Source organism: Emericellopsis atlantica (assembly GCF_019669845.1).
Source record: "Emericellopsis atlantica unplaced genomic scaffold F5Z01scaffold_10, whole genome shotgun sequence".
Classification (NCBI taxonomy): Eukaryota; Fungi; Ascomycota; class Sordariomycetes; order Hypocreales; family Bionectriaceae; genus Emericellopsis; species Emericellopsis atlantica.
Window position 1 is genome coordinate 779,606 of NW_025764712.1, and position 24,632 is coordinate 804,237.

The window sequence follows — 24,632 nt, forward strand, 5'->3', positions numbered from 1 at the left end:
CCAATTGCATTGATCCCTTCCCCATGAAGCTTGTCTCGGAACCGACTCGACTTTGTCTTATATACCTTATATACTGGCTCAATGACAGCGACTACGGGGTCAGATGACCCCCACACCAACAACACACAGCACAGCACTACCAGAGATGCCGTGACGAGGCGTACAGGCCGAGACGTAGTGTCGACGGACTCCACGCGCCTTGACACGCCTGGCCTGGTCAACGCCCTGGAAGACGACCACGATGACCCAGCGTCACGGAGGGCGAAATGGAAGGGCTACTTTGGCCCAGGCGGGAACTTGAGACCGTTTCGACTGCTCAAGGTGGACTTGATCAACCTCAAGGGACGCTGGGTGTCGGACTGGACAGTCTTCAACCAGCAAATTCTCGCCAGTTCGATTTACATCTTCTTCACAAACTTGCTGCCGGGGATCACATTCGCCAGTGATCTGTACCAGCTGACGGGAGAGTCGTGGGGCACCATTGAGATCGTCTTCAGCACGGGTCTGTGTGGAATTATATTCGCAGTGTAGGTCTTTTCGGTTATGAGAACGACATGTTCGTGGTGGCTGATCTTGTCTAGCTTCTCAGCACAGCCGCTGACGATTCTGGGCGTCACTGGCCCATTTTCCGTTCTGGCTGAGAACGTATATGAGCTGTCAGAGAATCAGTTTAAAGTGAGTTGCAATCTCATGGATGAGGACGCAAGCGAGCAGACCATACTCATGCTGCCAGGTCCCCTTTCTCTCCGTGATGGCATGGTCTCTCATCCACGCCGGGTGGATGCACTACCTCCTCGCCATCTTCAACGCCCACGACTGGACGATGAAGTATGTCACACACTTCAGCGGTGACATCTTCTCCCTTCTCAACAGTGTCATCTACTTCCACAAAGCTGCCATGGAACTGAAGCGAACACACGAGAGGACGGATATGGCAGCCTTTCTATACGCCATCATTGGTGCTGTGGGCACCTGTCTCGTCGCCATTTTCCTGTCAACCGCCAACAGATGGACACCCCTGTTCCATCGCTACGTGAGACTCGGTCTGACAGAGTACGCGGCTGCCATATCCATCATCCTCTGGATCGGCATCCCATACATTGGCGAGCTGCGGGACCTCGACCATGTCAGGCTCGAAGTCTCGACAACCTTTCGACCCTCGAGCCCGAAGCGCGAGACGTTTTTTGTCGAGTTCTGGAAGATACCCCTTGAATGGGTCTTCCTGTCTATCATACCCGGCGCCATTGTCACCGTTCTCTTCTACTTTGATCACGAGATTAGCAGCATCATCTGCACCATTGACCGCTACGGCGTCCGCAGGCCTGGTGGCTTCGCCTGGGATGTCATTCTCCTCGGCACGACCACAATCATGTGCGGCATCCTGGGCATCCCGCCGGCCAACGGCCTCCTTCCCCAAGCACCGCTGCATTCCGAGAGTCTTCTGCACTATGTGAAGAAGGAGGAGGAGAACAGTACAGGATCGACAACATCCGACGGCCAAGTCCGGGAGCCACAGTTCGTCGCGCGCACCTACGAGCAGCGGTACTCGCCCTTGATCCAAGCCGTCCTCATCTTGGTCTTCGTCTCCCCGCCGTTCCAGAAGCTTCTCGGCTTCACGCAGACTTCCGTGCTCGCTGGACTCTTTATGTTTATGGGCTACCAGTCCCTGAGCGTCAATCCCATCCTGAACCGCATCGCCAATCTTCTGACGCCTCCATCGGAATTACCACAACTACCGGACAAGGTGACGTGGATGGGGATCCACGGCTACACGGTGACGCAGATTGTCGTGACGGGTATTGTCTTCGGCGTGACGCTGACTGTTGCCGCTCCTGCGTTTCCCCTGATCATCATTGCGCTGGTGCCTCTTCGTCTGACGCTGATGATGAAGATATGGTCAAGAGATACTTTGCGCCTGGTCGATGGATGGGCATGTCGAGAAGGCAAGCCGGAGGATGAGCCGCCTGTTGTTCCCGAGGAGACGTCGCTGCCTCTGGATGAGGAGAAGGCGAAGCATGTGGCGTCTTGAAAATGGTACGATTTACATATGGTGATGTGCGAGACTTGGCATTTTTGGATACGACCGCAAGACTAATGAATTATAATTATAGACTACAATGGATAGATCCATCTTCCCCATCTACTTACATTTCTGTATGGGCGATCATTCGTAATGTGTGTGCCGTATGGTAGACCAACTATAATCACACCCAGTTTTCAGAGTCATGCATCATCACAAGTGGACAGCCACTGACTCAGGAAAAGGGTTCCAAGACCGGAAACTCCGGATTCTGCTCTTGGATCAACATGCAGGACTGTCTGTCCGAGGAACCAACAGACGACCGGACTCTGAATAGCTCCAGTCCTCAGCGCGCGGGGTATATGCTGCGCTGGGGAAGACTATAGCCGGGGCTGGTAGCAACGGCTCGAGGGGAGGCAGATGGATTGTTTAAATTTCCCTGACGTACAAGAGACAGTAGTGCCTTCATGTCATCATCTCTTCTATTTACATAGCGTTTCTATATCTCCATCACCATGGTGCTTTCAGTTGCCGGCAAGAATGCCATCATCACTGGCGGTGGATCAGGTATGCACATTCACTCTCACTGTGAAGTGTGGGCCCACACTACTAGTGTCTTATTGTACTAAACGACTTGTCATAGGCATCAACTTGGAATTTGCCAGACTCCTTCTCAACAAAGGCTGCTCAGTCCTCATAGCCGACCTCCATTGTCGCCCCGAGGCCCAGTCCCTGCTGGAGCAATTCCCCCCGTCCTCCTCCAACAAGCCCCAGGCTCTCTTCCACAAGACGGACGTCACCTCGTGGCCGCAGTTGACCTCGCTCTGGAAGACAGCCCTCGCCCACTTCCCCAGCATCGACATTGTGGTGCCCGGCGCAGGCATCTTCGAGCCCCAGTGGTCGTCCTTCTGGGACCCGCCGCAGTCCGAGAGCAACCCTTCCTCTGCGTCGAGGTATGACGCCAACGGCGAGCCGGGCCACTACGCCGTCCTGGACGTCAACCTCGCGGCCCCCATCCGGCTGAGTCAGATGGCCATCGGCCACTGGACCTCCCACAAGCAAAAGGGGTGCCTCGTGCATGTGGGCAGCATCGCCGGGTACTGCACCGCCATCAACACGCCCCTGTACTTTGCGAGCAAGCATGGCTTGCACGCGTTTGTGAGGTCCCTGGGTGGCCTGCGAGACGAGCTTGGCATCAGGGTCGGGTGCGTGGCGCCAGGTAGCGTGCGAGTAAGTTCTCTGTCTCTCCGACCGCAAGCGAGGAATGTGTGACTTATATCGATCGACAGACACCCATGTGGGCGGAGGACCCAACCAAGGCCCGCTTGGTCGATGAGAAGACCGTCCTCATTGAGCCAGAGGAGATTGCCGAGGCCATGTATAGCCTGGTGGTGGATGAGGACCTGGGCAACGGGACGATATACGAATGCGGCAAGGGAAGCACGAGGGTGGTGCCCGAGTACAACATGGATCCGCCGAACGTCGCTGGCGCAATGGTGCCAGGGTACCAGGACGCCCAGCGGGAGCTATATGAGAATCTGAGGAACAATGGCATGAAGGTGTAAGCCGGCGAGCTGCTTCGCATGGAGGGTAGGACAGCAGAGCAGTGTTGTCACTCACTTGTGCTGGTCGTCCACTTGCAGAACAAAGTGTACACTGTGTAATTAGCAGCAAGGGACAACGTTGCGTCAGTAGTGAAAGAAACTCATGTGAACAAGAAATAATAACAGTCATGTTAGATGAAGCCCTCCACCCGGGCTGGGTATCTCAACTTCCAGTCTCTCTCTCTCTTTCTCCTTTGGCAAAGCGCTCCCGTCCTTCTTTATAGTCCTTCTCCTCCTCCATCTTGCCCATCGCGAATTTGGCGCGCCTCCTCCGTAGCAGAAAAAAAAGTTTATAACAAGAGAGTGTAACGCCCTGGACGTCGTCAAGCTCATCCAAACGTCGAGGGAATACAGGCATGTATGTAAAGGGAGCGTAAGAAATAACACCGTATGTACCCCAATTTCCAAAAGATTACCACAGATCTTCACTTGATGTTCTTGAAGAGATCCTGCCCCAGGCTCCCGTCGTCCTTCTCCAACTCTTTGAGCTCGGGTATCATGGGTGGCGGCGGCCCGCTGGGGGCGTGTGTCGTCGTTTTCGCTGTCGACTGCTCGAAGAGGAGACTGGACCGCTTAAGATCGCCACCTCGCAGGCGTCGGAACCACCCGCTGCTTCGCTTCGATTTCCGATCATCGTCCAGCACCGAGGAGGCGCCGGTCCGGCTGGGCGGCCTGCTGCCGCCGTTGATCGAGGGGGCCGCTACCGATGGGGCTGTGGCCGTCGCTGTGCCGTTTCCGCTGGGTTGCTGCTGCTGTCCCTCTGCATAACTGTTATTCAACAACGTTCGACTGAGGAGGCGGCGGAGACCGCCCGACCGTGTACTGGACATGGTCGGACTGGGGGGGATGTCGTCCGCTGGCCGCTTTGTCCCGGCAAGTTTGTTACCATTTGCGCCTCGTTGCTCCACGGCGGGCTTGCCCTCGAGTGCGGCCGCCGTCTCTGGGTCCTCCAGCTTCCGAGCGGTTGTCGCAGCGGTCACTGACGATGACTTGTCGGCTGGCTTCTCGACGGGGGATTTCGGCGGGGGCGGGATGTTTGTGCCATCGGTGATGCTGCCAAAGTTGAGGTCCAAAGCTGGCAGCTCGAAGCGCGAGCTTTTCGTGCCATTGTCGATTCGGCCAGGCATATTGATGTACAGTATTGATCGCCGAGCGAGCCCGGTATTCGGTAGGTATTCGATCTTTCCCGGAAGACGCGTGTGCGACAGTTCAGAGGAGGCCGACAGGGGACAATGGTCGCGAGTATCCAAGAAAAGGGGGTTTGTTGCAAGTGCTGGCAAAGGGGGGTTCCCCACGTTCAATTGATTGATGGGAAATCGATCTAACAGTACGTCGTACGAGCCAGACTCGAGAGATGGTGAGAGATCCAGAGATGCAGAGCGTGACAGCAGGGCAGACGCGGATGGTAGCAGCAAGCAGGGTTGCTCAACAAGCTCGTCGAGTGCCAAGAGACCTGGTTCTCGCTCGCGCAACGCTGCAGACAGTTGAGAGGTGGCGCGGGCACCGGCCGGCAGGACTGAATGAGGCTGGTGCTGTATTACTCGCAGGCGCTGTCAATAATAGCCGTTGATGAACTGAGAGCGACCGGAGGCACTAATGAGCAGACCCTTGTCGTTCCAATTTCGACCGTGCGCCGTTGGTAGATGATATGTGCAAGCAAGCAAGTGAATTTCGGGGCTCAGTCAAGCAGCGAGCGGAGCAGAGGTCCAATGGTACGCCGTGACGAAACGAATGGCCAGGGGTACCGAATTATACAGATATGGATGCTGTACAGTGATGGGAGAGGAGGAAAGGAGGTGGAAAGGGATGACGAGTCCGGTAGTTCTCCTCTCTCGTCGCCTCCAGTCGAAGAATGACTGTTAGTCGGAGGTTGGTTGGGCCTCGCCCAGGCTGGGAGAGTGGCAACCGCTCGCTGGGGAAACTCGCAAAAAGGGATAGTGGAGCCGGAAGGTCCCATGCAAAAGTCCACTGCATGTCCACTCCGGCGCCTCTTGCTAGTGCGGACGCCTGCCGTGGCCGTCGGTCTTAACAGGTTTATGGATGGGCGACATCCATGTCCCCGCTAGTTAACCCCCAAGGACAGTTCCGACCCGCTGGGGATACTTGGACCCTGCAGTTAAAGTCAGGTAAGGTAGCCCGATTGCCTCCATCGCTGTCTCGGTACTCTGAACAGTCTCCAGTTCTTAGTGCAGCTGCAAATAAAAAGTAAGAGAGCACTTGTTCAACTGCGAGAGACAGGAGGATCAAAAAATGCAATCAGTCGCCCTTGACCTCCATGTGGCTGGTTGTAAGCTGTTTGTAAGCTGTGCTTGCAAAGCTCAGGTGTCTGAGCGCCCCCGGCAGGTTACCTTACCAGGGGATCGCAAGGGACTGGAAATGCGCAGGCGAAACATGTTCTCAGCAGTTTCAGTGAGGCGTTTCTAGTCAGTGCTCCGCCCTTGAAACGACTCGTCATCGCTGGAATTTCGATTGGCATGTTTTAAATGTGGTGTTTGTCGACATCTCCATCCCTAATCATTCTGCCGACACTTGTTCGAGTGGTTGTAATTCTAACGGTTACCCTACACCCGACTGCCCATACACTATACAGGCTACTTGCTGGGTCTATGGAGGTTGCTAACATCTTGAAGTCATGAAATGTTTGACGCCTGTCAGATGCGGTACTACCACATACTTATGCATAGGTACAAAATAATAAGCCGGTACATATAATCTCATCAAAATCTTGTCAATGACCCCATGCAGTGTGCGTTAGCCAACCTCGGATCTTCAAGGTAGCCCATCCCCGAATTAACACTGCAAACATAACCTGCGACGAAATATTACGAGCTCTTTGAACGAGACGGTTTCTTGCGATGATCTAAATAAGAATGATTCTACGATACGTTGTCAATTGATCAATTAATGCGGTGCACGTGTACCATTGAATTCCGAGATGCCCAGGACCGATAAGATAGGACCATGTAGCCGAAAACGTCATACCTCTTTAAAGCTCTGCCGAGCTCTAACTTCACCCATTGAGCTGCATTCACAGTCCAACCGCTTGTCAAGATGGCATCTTCACAGCGTCTCAGCATCCTCCCAAAAGGCCTAGTACGGCCCAGAGCCCTTGCCTCTCGCATCCAACCCAACGCGAGCCGGCGCAAGTCTGGTCCTTACGGGTACACCCAGGCCAAAGCGCTGGTCTTCTCGAAACCAGGCGAACCCCAGGACGCGCTCTCGTACGCTCCCTCCCCCCTACAAACTCTGATGCGCTTTTCTAACGCAGTACAGACTCCACGCGCACTCCATCTCTCCCAGCATCCCCTCCTCCGCCCTGCTTGCACGCACCCTCGCCGCCCCCATCAACCCGGCCGACATCAACACCGTCCAGGGCACCTATGGCGCGAAACCCCCCTTCACCTCGCTGATCGGCACGGCGGAGCCGTCCGCCGTGCCGGGCAACGAGGGTGTTTTCGAGGTCCTCGCTGCGCCGGGCGGCAGCGACATCCACAAGGGCGACTGGGTGATCCCCGCCCGGTCCCAGTTCGGGACCTGGCGCACCCACGCCGTCGCCGAGGCGGACGACTTTATCAAGATTGACAAGCAGGGTCTGAACCCACTACAGGTCGCGACGGTGAGCGTCAACCCGTGCTCCGCGTACCGCATGCTCCGCTCCTACGGTCCCAGTGCTGGCTTGAAAGACGGTCTCGGCATGCGCCCGCTCGAGGTTGGGTCGGGGGCGTGGTTCATCCAGAACGGGGCCAACTCGGGCGTCGGCCGTGCCGCGATACAGTTTGGCCGGCTGTGGGGGCTGAGGAGCATCAACGTCATCCGCGAGAGGGACTCGGCCGAGGAGACGGACGCGCTGAAGCGGGAGATGTACGACCTGGGCGCGGACGTGGTCGTCACCGACGCGCAGCTACACAGTAGGGAGTGGAGGGACCAGCTGGCCGAGATCACGCGACAGGGGAGGGAGAAGATTGGCCTGGGGCTGAACTGCGTGGGCGGCAAGAACGCGACGGCGCTGGCGCGGTCGCTTAGCGAGGGCGGCACGCTCGTCTCGTACGGCGGCATGGCGAAGCAGCCCGTCGCTCTGCCGGTGGGCCTGCTGATCTTCAAGGACATTCGCTTTGTCGGCTTCTGGCTGTCCAAGTGGAACGAGAAGGACGTCCAGGGCCGGAAGCACATGATCAACGACATCCTGGACTTGATCCGTAGCGGCAAGTTCAAGGACGTGCCTGTGGAGGAGGTCCCCTGGCACTGGGAGACGGAAGAGGCTACGCTCAAGGACGCCGTGCAGGCCGGTCTCGGTGGATTCAGGAAAGGAAAGGGGGTGTTTGTGTTTGGCGATACATAGAGTTGGCCCGTCGACACAGCAAGTGATGTGTAAGTAAGCAAGCATATTATCATTGTATGTATCATTGAACGTTTCCCTTAATGCTCTATGACCTTAGTGCTTGGGTCCATTCGTGAAATCTATCGATCAGGACCGGCGCATACGATGTCAGCGACGTGTCAATCAGCGATCCAAACTGCATAATCGCCTCGTCCTCGGTCAGCTCCAGATGGAACCTGTCCCGCACCTTGAGGACCGCCTTGTCCGGTTCGAGGCGAATGTCCGGTATGTTGGCGTCCACCATGAGACTGAACAGGTTGAGGATCAGGTTAGATGACTTGCGCAGCGCAGTGTACGCGAGGAAGCAATACTCCCTGAACTGCTTATAGTTCTCGGACTTGTCGCCCCCCATGCAGTCGACCATCTCCTTGGAGAGCTTCATGGCCGGCGCAAAGGGCTTGGGATCGCGTCCCAAGATGAAGCCAAAGTCGGCGTGGAAAAAGTGGCCGTCGGGCGCCAGCAGGAGATTGTCCAAGTGGCGGTCGCCCACGCCGAGGATGTACGTGATCACGCAGTAGCCCGCACAGGATCGAACATATGTGTCAATGGTGTCGTTGCGGACCCCCAGAGGCTGACGATCGTCTGGATTGTGGTGGCGCAGGTAGGCCAGGGCCGGGTTGGCCTTCCACTTGTTGACGATGCTGGACAGGCTCTGCGACTGGATAAACTGGGAGCCACCGGCCGACGTGCTCGTGGCGAGGATTTTGTACGGTGACAGCTTCAGGTCGAGGTTCTCCTTTTGCAAAAGCTGGTCCATGAGCGTGATGATCTGGATGACAAGCTGATCCTGGCGTAGGTCATCCCCTAGTTTGAAGATGACGGGGTACGTGCCCCCCGTAGCTGTCTTGAATGTGAACTTGATCGGGTTCAGGGAGGACTTGAAGACGATGACCTGATCCGGCACGACTCCCGTCACCTGGACCGAGGGATCCAAGGGCATGGCCAGTGGCGGGTCAAATGTCAAAAGCTCGTTCTTGGGGTCGCTGATGGCGGCTCGCACCCGTTCCACCTTTTTCGGTATGGACTCGGACGACGCCTTGACTTCGCTCGCAATCTTGGAGAGGATCGCAATCATCTCCGCCTGCCGCAGCAACATCTTGCGCTCTGCCGCGCCGCCGGGCCTCTTCTCCAGCTCGAGCATGAACTCGTAGGCGACCTTGCGGTACAGCTCGCGCGTGTCGGCGCCTTGTATCGGGCTGTGGTCGTCGCACTCCACCATGAGGTACCAGTATAAGTAGTTGCCGAGCATGAAATTGGCCGCGGCACGCTGGACCAGAAACCGCGCAAGGGACGAATCCTCCGTAATGTCCTGCCCCGAGTCGACGGAAACGTGCTCATATTTGAGCGCTTGGACGAGCTGGAGGAGGTACAGTAAGAGCTCGTCGTCGTCCGCCTTGCGGAGTCGCTCGACCGCATATGACCTCACTCCAGAGTTGTCAAAGGAGGGGCCCAGCAACTCCAGGGCATCATCCACGTCAATGGACGTCCAGCGGCCCAGGACCTGGATGGCCTGCTTCGCTTCGCCCTGGTCGGCCCAGTTGACGGACTTGACAAACTTGGTCAGCGCCCGCTTGTCTCGCGTCAGATGGTAGCGGAACTTCCACACCAAGTCCGTCTCCTCTGGCGACAGCACGTGAGTCGGCGAGTAGGACATGATCTGGGCCAATTCATCGCGGACCTTGGCGTTGGGCTTGAGATCCTTGTCCAGGATGCCATGGCGATGGGAGCTTCGGAACAGTCGTCGGTGCTTTGCCTCGCAGGGGTTGTCCCGGAGGCCTGCCTCTGGATCGTACAGCTTGATGAGCCGGTTGTTCAGACCCTCACCACCATCGTCGTTGGCGTTGATGCCAGGGCCGTACTGGACCTGAGGTTTCTGTGCTGCGTTGATTTGCGATGCCGACAATGGTTGGTTTTGTAGGGACGACACGGGTGGAGGGTCGTATTCGTGGTCGGCGAAGACGACTGGATGGTCAAAACGCGGGAGTTCCACGGTCAAGAGGAAGCTTGCCAGGCCATCGCGGCCGTCACTGGAGCTAGCCTGCGAGCCAGGCGTCCCGTTCGCGTGTTCCATATGTAGCCGCTTCACCCGCTCTTGCCTACGCTTTGCCATCTGCGTTGCTTTTTCTCGCTGCTCGACGTTTCGGAAGACTAGCTGATCTAGCCAGTCGACGCGGGGTATCTCGCCCATCTCGTGCTTCTTCAGTAGCTTCTCGAGCCGGTCCATCTCCTCAGCGTCCTTGTCGACCACCCTGACATCGGCCTTTCCCCTTGCCTTGCGGCCTTTGCCTGCGGCGATGAGCGCCGGCGTCGTGGTGTTTCCCAGACCGTCCGCCTTCCTGTGTCGATGGATGATGCATTTCTGCCGACCCTTTTGTATGTGGTTCTCGTCGTCGAACATGGGCAGAGTCGTCCCGCCGAACGGTGTGGCGTGCCCGATGGCATCTTTGCCCCCCACCGGTGAGACGTCCCAGACAGTGATGGCGAGGGTCGCGTCGGCCGGAAGCACGCTGTAGTGTATCGGCAGCTCGAGCCACTGGTTCCACTTCCTTTCCGCTCGAAAGGCGCGATAGGCGGTCTGCACGGGCACAGTCAGAGGCTTGGAGCCGGCCCAGACCTGGACGGTAACGTAGAGATCGGAGTGAGGGCTCGTGTTGGAGCCAATGTGTCGTAGATCCGGTCGTTCGAGGAGCGTGGACGTCTTGAGCGCCGGCTCATCTCCTTCGAGGGAAACTCTGTGTCTGGTTAGCCGTCGGCGCGATCGGTGAGCGCAGGCTGGGATGGAGCGCGTTACATGCGAATGCTGACCGGGTGGTCAACTTCCTTGGATCCCGCGAAGGAGAACGAGTCCATCAACCTCCCGAATTCGGTCGCCATCTTGTCATGTCATGGCAGTCGCTGATCCGTCTATGCGATATTGACCATGGGTAGGTCTGAGCGAAGAACGTCCCGCTGAATGTTCGCTTGCAAGCGACGTGGGGGACGGAGGGAAGCTTGCCGCCTTGCGATGGGATCGTCATACGTACTACCCAGCTGGGTGCCGTGTCTTATCTTATCGCAGCGTGCCGTGAAACTAAAGGTGTCCAACTGTCAACACCCAGTCATTTACGACGAGTTTGATACACAATCAAGATCATCGAATATGCGTCCAATTAACATATGCCTGCGTAATGAACATGGTATCTATGCAACAAAGCACGCCAACACCTACAACAACACCACCACCAATCCCTCCTGACGACAAATTGTGCATGCTCAATGGTGCTTCCCCTCGATATGCCACTCAAACGTCTTTTGGAAGACTTCCTTTGCGTTGCCTTCCAGGACATCACCGTGGCAGGGAATCAAGTTGACGAAATCCCACTTGGCGATGGCCCGGATGCTCTCGTTGAAGCTCGCCCTATCCTTGGCGAGCACAAACCAGTTGAACCTCTTCATCCACTTGTTGTTGCCGCTTTGGGGGTTCTGCAATCCCTCAAAATGACGGGCGAGGAAGCCATTTGCCTGTTTCTGGTCCTCAGGCACCCGGCTGTACTGCTCGGTGGCAGGTAGGTTGAAGAAGAGGTCCGCCTCGATCAGGGTGCGGTCTGGTCGGAAGTTGACCACAATCTCCTTGTTGGCGTGGCCGTCGACGTACTCGTAGTCAAAGTCCCTGTCAAAGTCGTCGCCGATCCTGGTGGTGCTCTTCTTGTCCTTTGTGAAGACGGTCGCAAACGGCTCGGAGCCGATCTTGGGGTCGTTCTGCTTGGCGCGCTTCTCGGGGAGACCCTCGGGCCCGACCAGTTTGGCGGTCGGGTAGGCTTTGAGCCATTCGGAGAGGAAGATGTGATGCTCAAAGTCGAGAGCCACAATGTAGGCGACGTTGCCGCCTAGCTCGGCCACCTTGGCCTTGGCCTCTTCGGTGAGAGCGACAGGGGAGAAGACGGCTAGATCGCCCGAGGTCATTTTGACTGCGGAGTGTCAGCGATGCCTTTCTTCAAGGTCACAACCAGCAACACATGGGCTGCTCACCTAGTGTCCCCCGACCACCGATCTTCATTGTCCCGAACCGCGAGAAGGGGACTGAGAATGTGACGACGTTGGGCGTGACATGGCGGATGACCATGACGTCCGCCGGATTCGACGGAATAAGTTTGTCGGACATGGTGTGCTGTTTCTGAGGAGTTGTTGCAAGATGCCGATGTTGGATGTGTCGAGTAGCAAATGGCGTCGTAGATATTGATGTGTGAACTGTGCAATGGCGACGTGAAGAAATTTGTCGGTCGATGACGCAAGGTAAGGGTGCAACGCGCAATGTCAAAGTCGAGAATCGAGGCGATGATGATGAGGCTGCTTTCGGCGTGCTAGTAGCTCGGCAGGCATTGGCCTTTATGGATATTCAATTTTCAAGGCTCCGAAAGTCCAGGGCAGCAGGACAGATCCAATTACTCACTATTCGCATGCTTGGCGGTCTCCCTTTCAGACAGGCCCTCGTATTAGAAATCCGAGCGAAGACGATAAGCAGATGCCGAGGATGAGGATGCTGGATCGCATGAGGCATTGCCCCAGAATGACATCAACCACGTCAATCGGAGCCTTCGACGTCTCCGGAATCCGGATCCCGTCCCAGGGTCCAGTCGCGCTGGCGCGTTTGCATCCTTATTATTTTTCTCGGCCTTGTCCGAATTGGTGGGAATCGATTCCAAATTGGACGACAAAGCTTCAAATCCTCCAAAGTAAGCCGAGGCTGTTCGCGACGTGCCTGCATTAGACGGCATCAGGTTACCCTGGTCCCTGATTTCTGCATGTCTCAGACTTGCACACACACCGCGGCTGACCTAGCTTTCCAGCTATTAAAATAGGTCTCAATATATGAATTGAATTTGTTACAATGCCCGACTATATCCCAAAATATTACTCAACTACTCATCGCAAGGACGAGCATCATAGTTGAAAGAGGCACTTGCGACATAGCGGCTTCCATTGAGTATTGAGTTCAACTGCTTCTATCTTGTTTTGGAGGTCAGGTACATTATGCAGGACAATGGATTCACATGTCGCTGCGATGGAACAAGTACTCTATTCCACGAAGGGTATCTCCCAGGAGAGAGCTTGAAGAATCATGTCTCTCAGTCGGACTCAACTGCCCAGGTCGACGACCCGAATTTTCACGAAGCCCTTGTCAAGTTGTCAGACGAGAATAGAGGGCGTCATTCACAGCCTTAGGCATCAACATCGGAACATACCATTTTATTCGCTCCTCTTGGACTAAGTTCTGGATGAATCGCTCAATGGATCGATTTGCTGGCCTATCACGAGCGTGTTCCTTGGCGTTGTGCCCCCAAATTCAACACTTGTGTCCGGCAGCCCCTGAAATTTGATCACATGTGTGCAGCCTTTGGTGTATGTAGTATTAGCTCTGAACCCGGTTCGCTGGCCCTGGTAGGGGGTGAGTGCGCTGCGCTGTTTTGAGTGCAGCAAGTCTAACGGCGGTAGATTGTCTGGATGTTGTATGTGTGTGTGTTGAGAGCATGCAGGCGGTTTGTGTGCCAGACAGCCTGTGGTTGATACGGTGTTCATTCGGCCCACGTTATCAATGGCATCTTCGGTCGTCTTCTCCTTGCGCAATGCTCGCCTTTTTATTCCTCCTGCCTCAAGTTGTTTCGCTGCGATTGAACAAGTACACTATGACACAAAGGGCATCTTCCAAGAGAATTTGAAGAATCATGTCTCTCGTGGGGTCTCCCCCGTACCCTACCAGCCAGAGAGGCAATGAGCCTAAGATGCTGAGGCTGAAAGGAGTCCACGGGCCAAATGAAAATGGCCCGGTGGAAAGATACCTCGGAAACATGAATCTGTATATAGGGAGGAATATCTATAATACCTGGTTAGCTGGCGAGTCGCGATAGGATGAGTCGAGGGAAGTCATATAGTACCGTTTCTGCTATATCAAGAAAAGATCCTGCAAGCAAGTAGAACACCACCTGGTCGTGAAGTGTGGCCTCGTTGGGACTCGTGTTTGACTGCCAAATAGAGGCGCAGGTTACTCCAGATCCGTTCAACTTATATAGAAGACTATTGACCGTTGCCCCGAGAAGTCCTAGAATGCCCACAAAGCCGAGTTGGAAGCACCAAAAGGCCCCTAGTGAATGGATGATGAAATACGGTCAGCGAATCGTCACTCAAAGGCCCATGAACACACTGATTACATGAGCTTGGTCGAGATCTCGTCGCTGGAGTCTTTTGTTAGTGGCCTGTATATCTTTGGCCGACTGTCACTCACGTTTTGCCTGATGGCTTCTAACGTGGCCACAGCAGTGAACGCAAGCATTGTATGGGTGACGCCTTGGATGTAGGCCTGCAAATGGTCTCTTGTCGATGAATAATCGTCTGCGACAACACCCAAGCAGACCATCAAGCATGCTGTAGCGATCAAGTGACACGAGGCGCGCCAGTGGCAGTGAGGGCGAATTCGAGGTCCAACGAGAATGATGTAGGTTCCCCAGGCCAATAGCGGATAGAGTAATCCACGAAAAAAGAACTGGCTGCATCCCATGATAGATACAAGCCCATAATAAGTGACCGCAGCAATGGCTGAGACCGCCCAGAAGGAGACGTGATGTTTGGAGGATAACATGGTGGATGGTGAGGATTGAGGATTCCCGTGCGGTGTGAGATACGGGAGATGGTTGATGATTCGAACACGGGGAACTTGGGACTTTAAGAGAATTCTTATCTTTGCGTGTATATATATTAGGTATAGTGATAGAGCTTTGCCTTTTCCCGTCGTGAACTTAAAAACCACCGGACTTATTAGAGTTCGGTGCACGTCTACTCATAAAACCGTAAATAAAGGGCAAAAACATATATTAGCCGTATTAAGCACCCTTATCTATAGATATAATGCCTTCTAAAGGGGAATATGATCCCTCTGAAACAGAAGCAAACGTCGCTGGAATAAACATACCTATCTTGAGTAACTATCGTTTACAACGGTATAAAATAAAGCAACATAGTGTTATTAGTATACGCTCTGAATAACCAGTTCAGCTATAATAGCAAGTCATGTTCAGACTATCAAGTAGGCCTGTCCTATGCAAAGAACCGTTTTTGAACTACACCTCAACTCATCTCCTCCCGCCTTTCTCATTCCATCCGCCACTCTCAAGGGACTCTCCATATCATCCACTAGATCGCGCCAAAGATACAGAGTCAACGAGTCGCTGACACTTAGCCTAGGACAACTGAAGGCCAGAGTAAGAGTCGATAGCAGTCTTCAGTGAGCCATCGAGAGAGTCGGTCTCTTCTTGCAGGCGTTGGGCGGCAGACTCAGCCATGTCGATGAGGGAGAAAGCAAGAGACTGTCCAGCGCGCACTTTGTCAGTATATGGGCAGTCAAGGATGGAAGGTGCAATCTTTGTATGGACTTACATCGACAACGCCCTCGACAGCACGAAGGACTGCCGCGACGGGTTGGCCGATAAAGGGAACCGTGCTAAAGAGACCAGACTTTCCAATAAGGATGTTGAGCAGCTCCTGGTGGACCTTGACGAACTGTGTGCACAAAGTTAGCCCCAGATCATGTTCTTCCCAAAAGTGAAAAGTGGTACTGACAGTTCGGAAGGATTCAAAAATAATGTCGGAATCCGCAGGGCTGTACTCTTCCGGGTTCATGCCGTTCAAGAAACCAGTGCCAACGTTCACGATTTCGGTGAAGCCTTGAATGACAGGCTGATTCAGTTAGGTCAGTTGACATGATCCCACCATGCGCGTGTTCACGTGTGATCACTTACTGGGAAGTTGCCTTGGCCAGTGAGGAGAAGGGGTCCATCCAGGATAGAGAGCGACTTGGCAGGAGTCTGGAGGTCACGGGACAGTGCCGTGATCTGCCCAATGTTGTCGGCGACCTGCTGTGCAGGAATGCAAGAGGCAATGGTGGCCATGCCAGCGACGAGGAGAGCTGTGAAACGCATGTTGCTTAGATGGAGTCGCTGAGTAGGGGTGGCTGGAGGTTTGGTTGTCTGGTGTTCTTGTTGCGGGAGAAGGAAGGCGAGTGAAGGGAGATGTGCTTGTGAATCTAAGTTGATCAAAAGCGTCGGCTAGAGTTGGGTGACTGATGGGTATTTATACGCGTCTCATCAGGACTGATTGCCTTCGTCTGACAGAGAACCTGCTCAATATTCATGTTCGTGACGATCAGTGCTGGCCGTGGCTGGGGCTTTCCCATGCAAGTCTCAGTTAGCTACTTTGTACGTACCCGACGGAGTGTGGAAACACGTCCGGTAGATTGAGACCGTGTTCCTTCCAACGCATCATGTTGGCGGAGACTATGTGGTTGTGGAAATGGCGATGCGCAGACTAGGCCGGCATAAGCATCGTAGCCAAGGCGCCAGGGGGCCGGGGTCCTGTCGGCAGCCAGGCCAGCCGACGGCCCGGGGCGGTAGTTACGGTCGGCTCACGCAAAGATCGTCGTCGGAGTTACTCTTCATGGCCGGCTAGTCCGATTAAGTACCATGCTGCAGATCTTCACTGGGCTGAAGCTGATGGACCGCAGCTGAAGACATGGAGTCAACCCCATGCGACCGCTCCAGCATTGGGCGTTAGTTCTGCGGCGACAATCAGGTGGATGAATCGCACCGCCCAAGCAATCGACAGCGCTCACGGTTAACAGAATCAATCACACCGATGTCAGGCGATGAGAGATGTGATACTCCAATGCCCTGGCTTGCCTAGGTACGTGGTGCATACTGCCTATGGCCCCATTGGCTCGAGTTGAAATTGGGAATGTTAGCTAGTGTGGACCTCATGCATGTCTCTTCACATCGCGATGGAGAGGTATCATCATGAAGACGATCATTGTGGACATGAAGGTAATGTGCTCACGAGAAGGCGCGGTACCAGCAGCTGGTCTGTACGTACTACGTACCAGACATACTGTATAGAGTAGCGCCTCCAAGGACTAGCCTGGGAGACCCAGCTTGCTGAGTTCAATGGTGGCATTTCGAGAGCCCCAGATGTGATGCTACGCTAACGTCGCCTGGGTCCCGGCAGGACTGCACACAGGCAGACGTGGACATGTCACCCGAGCAGCCAGCCTGACGCCCCTACACTAGACCGCCCAACGTGGTGTTGTGTTGTCGTTGCGGTGAAGCCGCTGCTTGCGGGGCGTCGACATCGTCGACGGACAAGTTACTTGAGTACACTTTGAGCCAAGGAACCCTAGCCGGTTTGTGATACTTAGGTGATCTGAAGTACCAGCTTCCCAATTTGCCTGCCTTCCCAGATACGCTGCACAGCTTCCTCTGCTTGTTGAAAGTCGTAGACATTCTCGACAATGTCATCAAAAGTGAGATTCGTCGCCGTGACGGCATCCGTCAGGTCGTTGAGGTCATTCACCGAGCCTGCGTTGATGCCACTTTTGCAGCGAGTCAGTGATTATTGGCACCGCGGCTCGACTTCTTCACACTCACCGAATGTTGACTCGTCTATCAATAATGGTGGAGACCAGGTCCTTCAAATCCATCGGGTCCTGCTTGCCCAGGTACCCAACCTGGCTGACGGTGCCACCACGACGCGTGCACAGCACACTCTGCACCAGGGACCCGGTGCCGCCGTTCTCCAAGACCAGGTCAACGCCCACACCGTCCGTGAGGTTGAGTACTTGCTCGTGCCAAGTATCCGGGTGCGTGCCATAGTTCACACCATGTATAGGTGTATTGGGAAATGACTTTTGGATCTTCTCAACCTTGGCATCGCTCGACGAGCTGAGCAGGATCCTGTAGCCAGCTGCTTGCGCCAGCTTGAGGGCGAACATGGCCACGCCTCCAGTGCCTGCATATCACCAGATTACTTAGCATGTCTCTTGATCACACATTTCATGCGCACTCACCTTGGATCAGAAGACTCTGACCAATACTCAGCCCTTTAAGAGCGGACCAAGCAGTCGTCCCTGCACACGGCAGTATGCTGCAATTCACCCAGTCAAGCGTCGCGGGCAACCTCGCCAGCACACGCTGGTCGAAGACGAGATAGTCGGCCAAGACGCCATCCTCATCGGCTGCCAGCCAGGATCTGCTCGACTCCCGACCGGTCAAGTTCTCTGTGTCTGTATTGGGAGCCACACGGTCGCCCACCTTTAGTTTGTTGACTTTGTCGCCAATGGCGATGACCTCGCCTGCTGCGTCGTTGCCGATGATGCCGTGGGGAGTGACAGGCCATGGGTTCCCGCCGTTGGCAATGTTACTGTCTCGATAGTTGAGAGCTACCGCGTGGACCTTGATGAGGATGTTTGTGGGCGCTAGGGGAAGCGGGAGACGCTCAGTGACTAGCTTCAGCTTCGGTTGGCCCTCGGCGTGGTCGTCTGTGCGGCGCCAGGCGCGACGATGGGTCGGTAGAGAGTCTGACATGGCGAGAGTTGTGCTCAAATATCAAATCTCTTTCTCCCAGAGTCAGGGCAGTCTTAAGATACATCCATCGTCGTCCTCGATGCCCAGTACGCGCATCGCGGGGAAGTGGAGAGATGACGCTGCCAATGCCACCCATTAATAATGACGAGGATGATTACAAATGCCACAGCCCACGCAAAAACTCCGATGATCGCCCTCCCGGGAACTCAGAGTCCCGCGGTGACTTCCAGCTTCCGGGCCCCGGGACCGAATGCGGTAATCCGGGACGGTGGAGCTTCCGGTGACGGCACCGGCGCCGGCTCCACGGCCTGGAGCACCACACTATGAAAGGGAGCTTGGGCGATTTTATCTGAGTGTGATCGCCAACTCGTCCGACTTGTACATTCATGTAATCATGAGGCTTTGGCTGCGGCGACCTGGACGAAAATGTGCCCACGGCTCTCCCGCTCCGGCCAATTGCGCGACGCAGGGGTCAATCTGTGTGACTTTAGCTACCCCGAAAGTGCCTCGAGGACACGAAGTATGGCTGCGATTTGAGATATCAAGCCCTAAAGGACACTCTCTCCACAATAAGAGCGTGAAACCTAGAAACTGCCTCTTTCTACGCGCTGACCGCCACTCCACGCTAAGTGGTGGACTGAAAAGACTTGGCTGATTAGTGATACCTGCTGCTTATTTCGTTCCTAACTGCTGGTAAGCGCAGGGCCGTAAGCATGAAAAATAGTATCAACTTCAATTGACGACAGACGAAGCTGGTCGTATCTCAAATACAGTCATTCGTTCCAATCAGGGCCGTGAGATTCCCAAGTCGTTTTCGCGTAGATACGCAGTGAAAAATGTATTCCATATTGTATAATGAACAAGGAAACCTCTTTAGAGGTCGAGTAGCATACAGAGTGTACTCTTTCACCCAGAAGCATGCTGTAATTTTTCTCTCGGGCAGCTCGCTCAGCAGGCATAGGCGGAGATGAAACCACCATGTGAGGTCCGGACTGCCAGCCATTCCTGACTTTGGCTGTCGCATCCACGGTTCCCCTCCGAAATGTGCAACATCATGGCCATCTCCAAGCATGGGGCCTCTTTTCATATTGATCATCATCATTCATTGTGTCGAACGGGAGCATCACACCCGTCTTCTTTGTCTTCAGATACCGAGCTCTGTTCCGTCATCAGCATCCGGGCCTTCAACATTGTCGTTTGAAAACGAAACCATCGCCGGATTCGAATTTCCATGTCCGGATTGACCTTGCCATCTGGGATGTTATCGAAGGATAGAATAATTGGTCCCTCAAACGAGTCGAGAAAGTCGATGAAAGATGGATAAACCCAGGCCATGTCCGGTGACGGCAAATACTGCAGCATTGGGCCAATTTCCTGAAAATGAACGATACAACTCCACCGTGTAGCAAGCCTCTTCAGACTCTGAAGTGCAGGCCTCAGATCCTGCTTGCTGTAGCTCAGTAGCCCAAAGTGGTAAAGCGGTCTGTTCACCATCCTAGAGATAATGCGGGCAGCGTCTGCTCTCCCCGGCGAGCCAAAAGCAACGATGGTTTTGTCCCGCGGTGGACCACCCGCGCTCTTTTCATTTCCAGGGGCATCCTGGCGGCGGTTGAATAGGTCCGTGAGTTGTGTGCGCGGGACATCGCCGAGCACTCGATCGCATACCTCCTGCGGATATGGTGCCAGCTCTTTCATGTTGCGGACTAGCAACCTTTTCCAAACGTGCTCAGTGAGGTGATAGCCATATGTCACATGTGGCCAGCATGCATAGTCTTGTGGATGTTCATCGTAATATTCTTCGTAGTCGTCATAGTCGTCCTCCTCGTGATAGTCGTCCTCCTCGTGATAGTAGTTCTCCTCGTCATAGGCATCGAAATAAGGGTGGCCATAGGAAATGAGAGTCTCCTTGCGCGACTTGACAGTTGATGCCCTGTGACCGGCTTGACTGTCGCTTTTGTACATTTGGGGGTCCAAAAAATACACCCCTTTGTGCTACGCATATGTATTAGCAACGGTAGCAGTACTGGAAAGGGTTGAAGGGTTCAAACCGTATCATCAAGCTCATCCTCTTGATACTCCACGACTTGGCTGCGGAAAAGGCGCTGAAGCTTCCGACCACGGTTAGATAGATAACCGAGGTCGCAGCCGTTCTGAAGGTTCAAAGGCAGTATCGGCAAGTTGCTAAAGTAAAGTTCTTGTGTCTTTTCAGTGACAGCGGCAGGGCGTGGAATATGAAGTACACTTGTCTCCTCGGAAAAGTGGTTGTCACTAGGTCTTTTGCCCGTGATCTCAAGATGCTGGCTACCATCTGCATCGCAGACAAGGCGAGGCATGTCAACTTGTTTGAAAGCACGATAGTCGTCGTCATCTAGACACCGCTCCACCACGATACAATCAGGTCTCTGGATCAAAGTCCGTCAGAAAATCCGGCGCCAGCTCAAATAAAGTTTAAAGCGTGGGTGTTGACTCACGAAGATGAGTGGCAAATGCTCCCACTTGATGGAAATTTTCTGTCGCAGCGCACCATCAAGCTGCTTGTATTCGTCGGCCATGGAGCTCTCAATGTGATCCAGAAAGTCGCGTTCCACTGCCTCATCTTCCTCGAAAAGTTCTTTTTGCCCCGTCGTGGTGCTGAACGGAAGAGGACGCGGACCTTTGAAAAGTGTACGGTGAAGATAGTACCACGCATGAGGAGGTGATAGCTCCATTCCGGATGTGAAAGTAATCCATGCATCATCGAAAGGGCGATCAACTCTTTCATTCAGCTTCGTGGCCAGGGCTGGTGACAGGAGCCTGATCACCGTCTTCTGAGCCGACACACGCCGGAAATGGTGGAGGTCGTGTGAGCAGGCGTATTCTCTGATCTCAACCCACCAAAGTGGAGAGTCGATATTCAGGAACGACTCGAGATCGTTGATCGGCTGTTTCCCGGAAAGATGAAGAGATTTCGGTACCTGCAAAGAGCCGTTGTCCCGGAGAACCATCCACTGATCGTCATGTTTGCTGCTTAGGGCATAACTGGGCACGTCCAGGAACACTCGGGCAGGGCACAGATCGCAAGTGACCCTGTGAAAGGTCTGATGATACTTCGCCATGGAATCTTCGGACGTGTTCAGAATGGGCTGTTGAACATCGACCCATCCCTCTTCGTGAAGCCGCCCTCGTGCAGACTCGGATTGCGCGTTCTCCTGGATCCGATAGAGTCGGGTACTAGCGGCATCGGCAACAGCATCCCGCCCTACCATCCTGGCCCTTTCGATCATCTCAAGGTCTGCAGGCTCGATAATAGATTCAACCTCATCCTGGATGTATCTCCTCTGGCGCTTGCGCACATCCATATCTGATCGTGCGGTCAGGGATTCAAGGTCGTCGATAAAGTCTTTCAGATGTTGAACAAGGTCGCTGAACCTGCTCTTACCCTCAATTGCCCATCGAGCTGTTGCAGGAAGCCCCGGCGACTTGTCCGCCTCTGACGTGGGCTGGGGTTGCGTCAATCTGGCCAGGTTTGTTGCCCTCAGCCTTGGCACGAGACCCCTAATGAGCGCGCTCGGTGACAGAGCCTTGCCCGTGGGAGTGGCGTCCACAGCCCTTAATCCGTACCGTTGAGAGAGCTTGCTATGATTTTGGAACAAGCTGGCAATGTGGCCCAATGTCTCTTCCACGGCTGAAACCACTTCGTGACTCCAGGTCGGGCACCCATGATCTCCGGGGTCGTCGCCTTCAACAAGACCACATGCTCGCCCCCACGTCCACAGTCGCAGGCGCTGGTTGCTGTACTTTGTCTCGAGAAGAAGGAAGTCGGCGCCGAAATATCGACCGCGCTGGATAAGCTCGAAGCACTCAAGGCAAGAAGAAAACAGACCCGCCAGGCCTACGACGCCGACGGTAAGACCGACAGGTTCCATGGCCTCGTCGCAGGTCGCGCCCGATTTGATCAATGGTGGTTTGGATATCAAAGCAAAAGCAAAATGACAGACACGAATTTCAAGCAGCAATGCCCTGATTATGTACAGGTATAGCAGCGAATCAGCCTCGTCTTCAGCTTCAGCCGCACAGCCACCACCACCTATAACAAGGCGGCCCAGTATCGAGGCCTATCCACGTCATCAGTCATCGGGCGGCAACAGAGCCAATGAACCATTGATCGAGTACCTGCTCGCACGCGCGCACGCGTGTTCGCACTCGACCAAAGCCTTGCTAGGTACATGCTGCGGCCATTGCATGCTGGCCTTGAATGAGGCAAATAGATGCGCCCCATTCAAGTGCTCCATTTCGTTCGGTCCAGGACCATAAAGCCATAGGAGACGGGTCATTCTTATGAAAGCGGGGATGCGTAATTCCAGATCAAGGTTGAGTTGACAGTCACTATGCCTCGTCACAGATAATGTGAGCGATGTGGTCTCGCACATGTACATTCGGCAATACGTGTTCAGGGTCTTGTAGGCGGTATAAATTATATGACTTGGCATGTTCAGAAGCCATGCGTATCTTGATATGTTCCTCATAGCGGTACGACCCGTCAAAGCAAGTGCAATACGAAAACAGCCTTCACACTGGACCTCACCAGATACCTGCAAACCACCCAGCCCTGCAAGCACTTAAACACGGAGACCACGAGCCATATTGCCATCACAGACTGGAGGCGCAGTCCTGCTGCTCGTGTTCTCGACATCAGGGCCAGGGTTAGGATAGAGGACATCTGAGCCCTCGACCGTCCGGCAGTTATTCCCCTTGCTCCCGACATTGGCCACGAAGATATCCGGACGCCCGCTTAGTGAGCCACCGTTGTGTCCGCCGATGGTGACATGCGCGCAGTTCATGTACATCTCGCGATTGCCGATATTGTTGTGCCAGCTCCAGGCGAGCAGGGCCTCCCCACTGGGGGCATCGCTGGGGACGGTGAAGGGCCAGTCTTTCTTGAGCGGGCAGTTGCCGATCCAGCTCTTGATGACCTTCCAGGAGGCGCCGCCGTCGTAGGACAGCGAGGCCTGGCATGAGCCACCGTTGTGGGTAGCACTGCCGACGATGGAAAGGGTCTGCTGCGAGCCTGGTGATGATACTGTTGCAACCAAAGACTCTGAGAGGCGGCTTATCTTATACTCGAATCTCGCTGCAAAACCTAGTTACAACCTCCCACGATGTCACAGTGTAAGCTTGAACGCAGGTCTCATCTTGCTGCTCCCATAGCTTCCGCGCCATGACCACTGGCAACACGTCGATCACTCGAGCTCCCATACAGAATAGTCTAGAGAGCTTCGCTATCATTTTGCGAGAGGGGGATGAGGCATGAGACCGAAACGTCCCATCGCTAGGGGTAGATTTCCCTTCCTTGATCACATACAGACGAGACGTTACGTTAGACCTGCCACTTTGAGCTTCATATAGCTGAGAATTATTGACAATGACCTTCGTTCATCTACCGTGCCAAGGAGAAGGAACCGACGTCTCGTGCCTCAAGTGTCAAGCTCCCATCATGACATTCTAACAGGTGCATCTGACCTCCTGCTCTGCTGTCTGATAATGTTGAAAACTGTCACATGTTCCTTTCCCTACAAGATTTCTCAACTTCCTTCTTCTCTTGTTGTTTTCCGTCAACGGCAACGTAGTGTAGGACGCTGTGTTCCTGTCGACCCGTACAAGCCCCGGACTGCCTAGCTCCGACCATTGGCTGCTCCTTGTCCTTGGAAGCATAAGTCTTGCCAATCTCCAGCTTCTTGGGTGCAAGTACAGTTCTCTCCATGCGTCGGTGATATGCATGCCTCTCAATTGTTGAAACGCACATGTTTGCAGGCAGACGTCGGTACTTGCGGTAATTGTCTGACACAAGCATCTCCGTCTTGTTCACTGCCGACTTTTCTCTACCGCAAACTTTCCCAGTGCCTTCTCGTGCGTTCATGCATGTCCTCCGAATCCAGGGGTAGCATCGTGTTCCCCAGACCTATCCACAAGGACCCAATTCGGCAACAGAGCATTTATTTCAACTGGCCGAGGGCTTGACTGAAAGGCACAACAGTAACGTTACCTCGTAGTGTGCCATATCTGCCCTTAATGCTTCGATGCTACAGATGTTACAGCCCAGTCTCGTGGATAGAACCACCAAGCCTGACGTTGAGAAGTTGACAGGCTGTTTCGACCTGCACGATCCGGGAGATTATTGCGCAACGCGGATAATTCCCTCGGCGCACATAACAGTGCAAAACGCTGTCTCCAACAAGGCGTGTTGCGATTCAGATCCTAGAGTGACCAGA

General features: G+C 54.4%; 10 protein-coding genes across 10 annotated transcripts; 2 read left to right on the plus strand and 8 right to left on the minus strand.

Moving 5' to 3' along the window:
* Positions 1-81: 81 nt before the first annotated feature.
* F5Z01DRAFT_680956 (uncharacterized protein) lies at positions 82-3,585 on the plus strand (the record flags this gene model as incomplete). The annotated part of the gene is made up of 8 exons (XM_046265640.1): positions 82-160; positions 233-527; positions 582-675; positions 734-1,966; positions 2,358-2,378; positions 2,515-2,587; positions 2,664-3,250; positions 3,310-3,585. The coding sequence occupies 8 exons, from the start codon at positions 82-84 to the stop codon at positions 3,583-3,585; spliced, it is 2,658 nt and encodes an 885-aa protein (XP_046119387.1).
* Positions 3,586-3,901: 316 nt separating this feature from the next.
* F5Z01DRAFT_55065 (uncharacterized protein) lies at positions 3,902-5,062 on the minus strand. Its single transcript, XM_046260621.1, has one exon. It carries the CDS (start codon positions 4,749-4,751, stop codon positions 4,050-4,052), a length of 702 nt encoding a protein of 233 aa, XP_046119388.1. The 5' UTR covers positions 4,752-5,062; the 3' UTR covers positions 3,902-4,049.
* A 1,450-nt stretch (positions 5,063-6,512) lies between these two features.
* Positions 6,513-8,010, plus strand: F5Z01DRAFT_653164 (uncharacterized protein). Its single transcript, XM_046263342.1, has 2 exons — positions 6,513-6,845; positions 6,898-8,010. The coding sequence occupies exons 1-2, from the start codon at positions 6,676-6,678 to the stop codon at positions 7,961-7,963; spliced, it is 1,236 nt and encodes a 411-aa protein (XP_046119389.1). The 5' UTR covers positions 6,513-6,675; the 3' UTR covers positions 7,964-8,010.
* A 1-nt stretch (position 8,011) lies between these two features.
* Positions 8,012-11,052, minus strand: F5Z01DRAFT_736013 (kinase-like domain-containing protein). Its single transcript, XM_046266779.1, has 2 exons — positions 10,794-11,052; positions 8,012-10,734 (listed from the first exon to the last, which is right to left on the minus strand). Exons 1-2 carry the CDS (start codon positions 10,874-10,876, stop codon positions 8,049-8,051), a joined length of 2,769 nt encoding a protein of 922 aa, XP_046119390.1. The 5' UTR covers positions 10,877-11,052; the 3' UTR covers positions 8,012-8,048.
* An 80-nt stretch (positions 11,053-11,132) lies between these two features.
* F5Z01DRAFT_653168 (uncharacterized protein) lies at positions 11,133-12,841 on the minus strand. The gene is made up of 3 exons (XM_046263343.1): positions 12,432-12,841; positions 12,011-12,365; positions 11,133-11,949 (listed from the first exon to the last, which is right to left on the minus strand). The coding sequence occupies exons 1-3, from the start codon at positions 12,537-12,539 to the stop codon at positions 11,255-11,257; spliced, it is 1,158 nt and encodes a 385-aa protein (XP_046119391.1). The 5' UTR covers positions 12,540-12,841; the 3' UTR covers positions 11,133-11,254.
* An 801-nt stretch (positions 12,842-13,642) lies between these two features.
* F5Z01DRAFT_653171 (uncharacterized protein) lies at positions 13,643-14,686 on the minus strand. The gene is made up of 3 exons (XM_046263344.1): positions 14,262-14,686; positions 13,915-14,211; positions 13,643-13,853 (listed from the first exon to the last, which is right to left on the minus strand). The coding sequence occupies exons 1-2, from the start codon at positions 14,527-14,529 to the stop codon at positions 14,054-14,056; spliced, it is 426 nt and encodes a 141-aa protein (XP_046119392.1). The 5' UTR covers positions 14,530-14,686; the 3' UTR covers positions 13,643-13,853; positions 13,915-14,053.
* A 28-nt stretch (positions 14,687-14,714) lies between these two features.
* On the minus strand, positions 14,715-16,426 carry F5Z01DRAFT_749639 (uncharacterized protein). The gene is made up of 4 exons (XM_046267004.1): positions 15,772-16,426; positions 15,593-15,709; positions 15,410-15,532; positions 14,715-15,339 (listed from the first exon to the last, which is right to left on the minus strand). The coding sequence occupies exons 1-4, from the start codon at positions 15,949-15,951 to the stop codon at positions 15,214-15,216; spliced, it is 546 nt and encodes a 181-aa protein (XP_046119393.1). The 5' UTR covers positions 15,952-16,426; the 3' UTR covers positions 14,715-15,213.
* A 424-nt stretch (positions 16,427-16,850) lies between these two features.
* F5Z01DRAFT_56123 (putative alcohol dehydrogenase) lies at positions 16,851-18,538 on the minus strand. The gene is made up of 3 exons (XM_046260697.1): positions 17,868-18,538; positions 17,449-17,809; positions 16,851-17,393 (listed from the first exon to the last, which is right to left on the minus strand). The coding sequence occupies exons 1-3, from the start codon at positions 18,382-18,384 to the stop codon at positions 17,216-17,218; spliced, it is 1,056 nt and encodes a 351-aa protein (XP_046119394.1). The 5' UTR covers positions 18,385-18,538; the 3' UTR covers positions 16,851-17,215.
* A 663-nt stretch (positions 18,539-19,201) lies between these two features.
* On the minus strand, positions 19,202-22,389 carry F5Z01DRAFT_56241 (prion-inhibition and propagation-domain-containing protein). The gene is made up of 3 exons (XM_046260698.1): positions 20,856-22,389; positions 20,433-20,786; positions 19,202-20,376 (listed from the first exon to the last, which is right to left on the minus strand). Exons 1-3 carry the CDS (start codon positions 22,287-22,289, stop codon positions 19,483-19,485), a joined length of 2,682 nt encoding a protein of 893 aa, XP_046119395.1. The 5' UTR covers positions 22,290-22,389; the 3' UTR covers positions 19,202-19,482.
* Positions 22,390-22,982: 593 nt separating this feature from the next.
* On the minus strand, positions 22,983-23,432 carry F5Z01DRAFT_620243 (uncharacterized protein; the record flags this gene model as incomplete). The annotated part of the gene is made up of 1 exon (XM_046261130.1): positions 22,983-23,432. A coding segment is annotated over one exon (450 nt), but the record flags the coding sequence as incomplete, so codon positions are not given.
* Between the last annotated feature and the right edge of the window lie 1,200 nt (positions 23,433-24,632).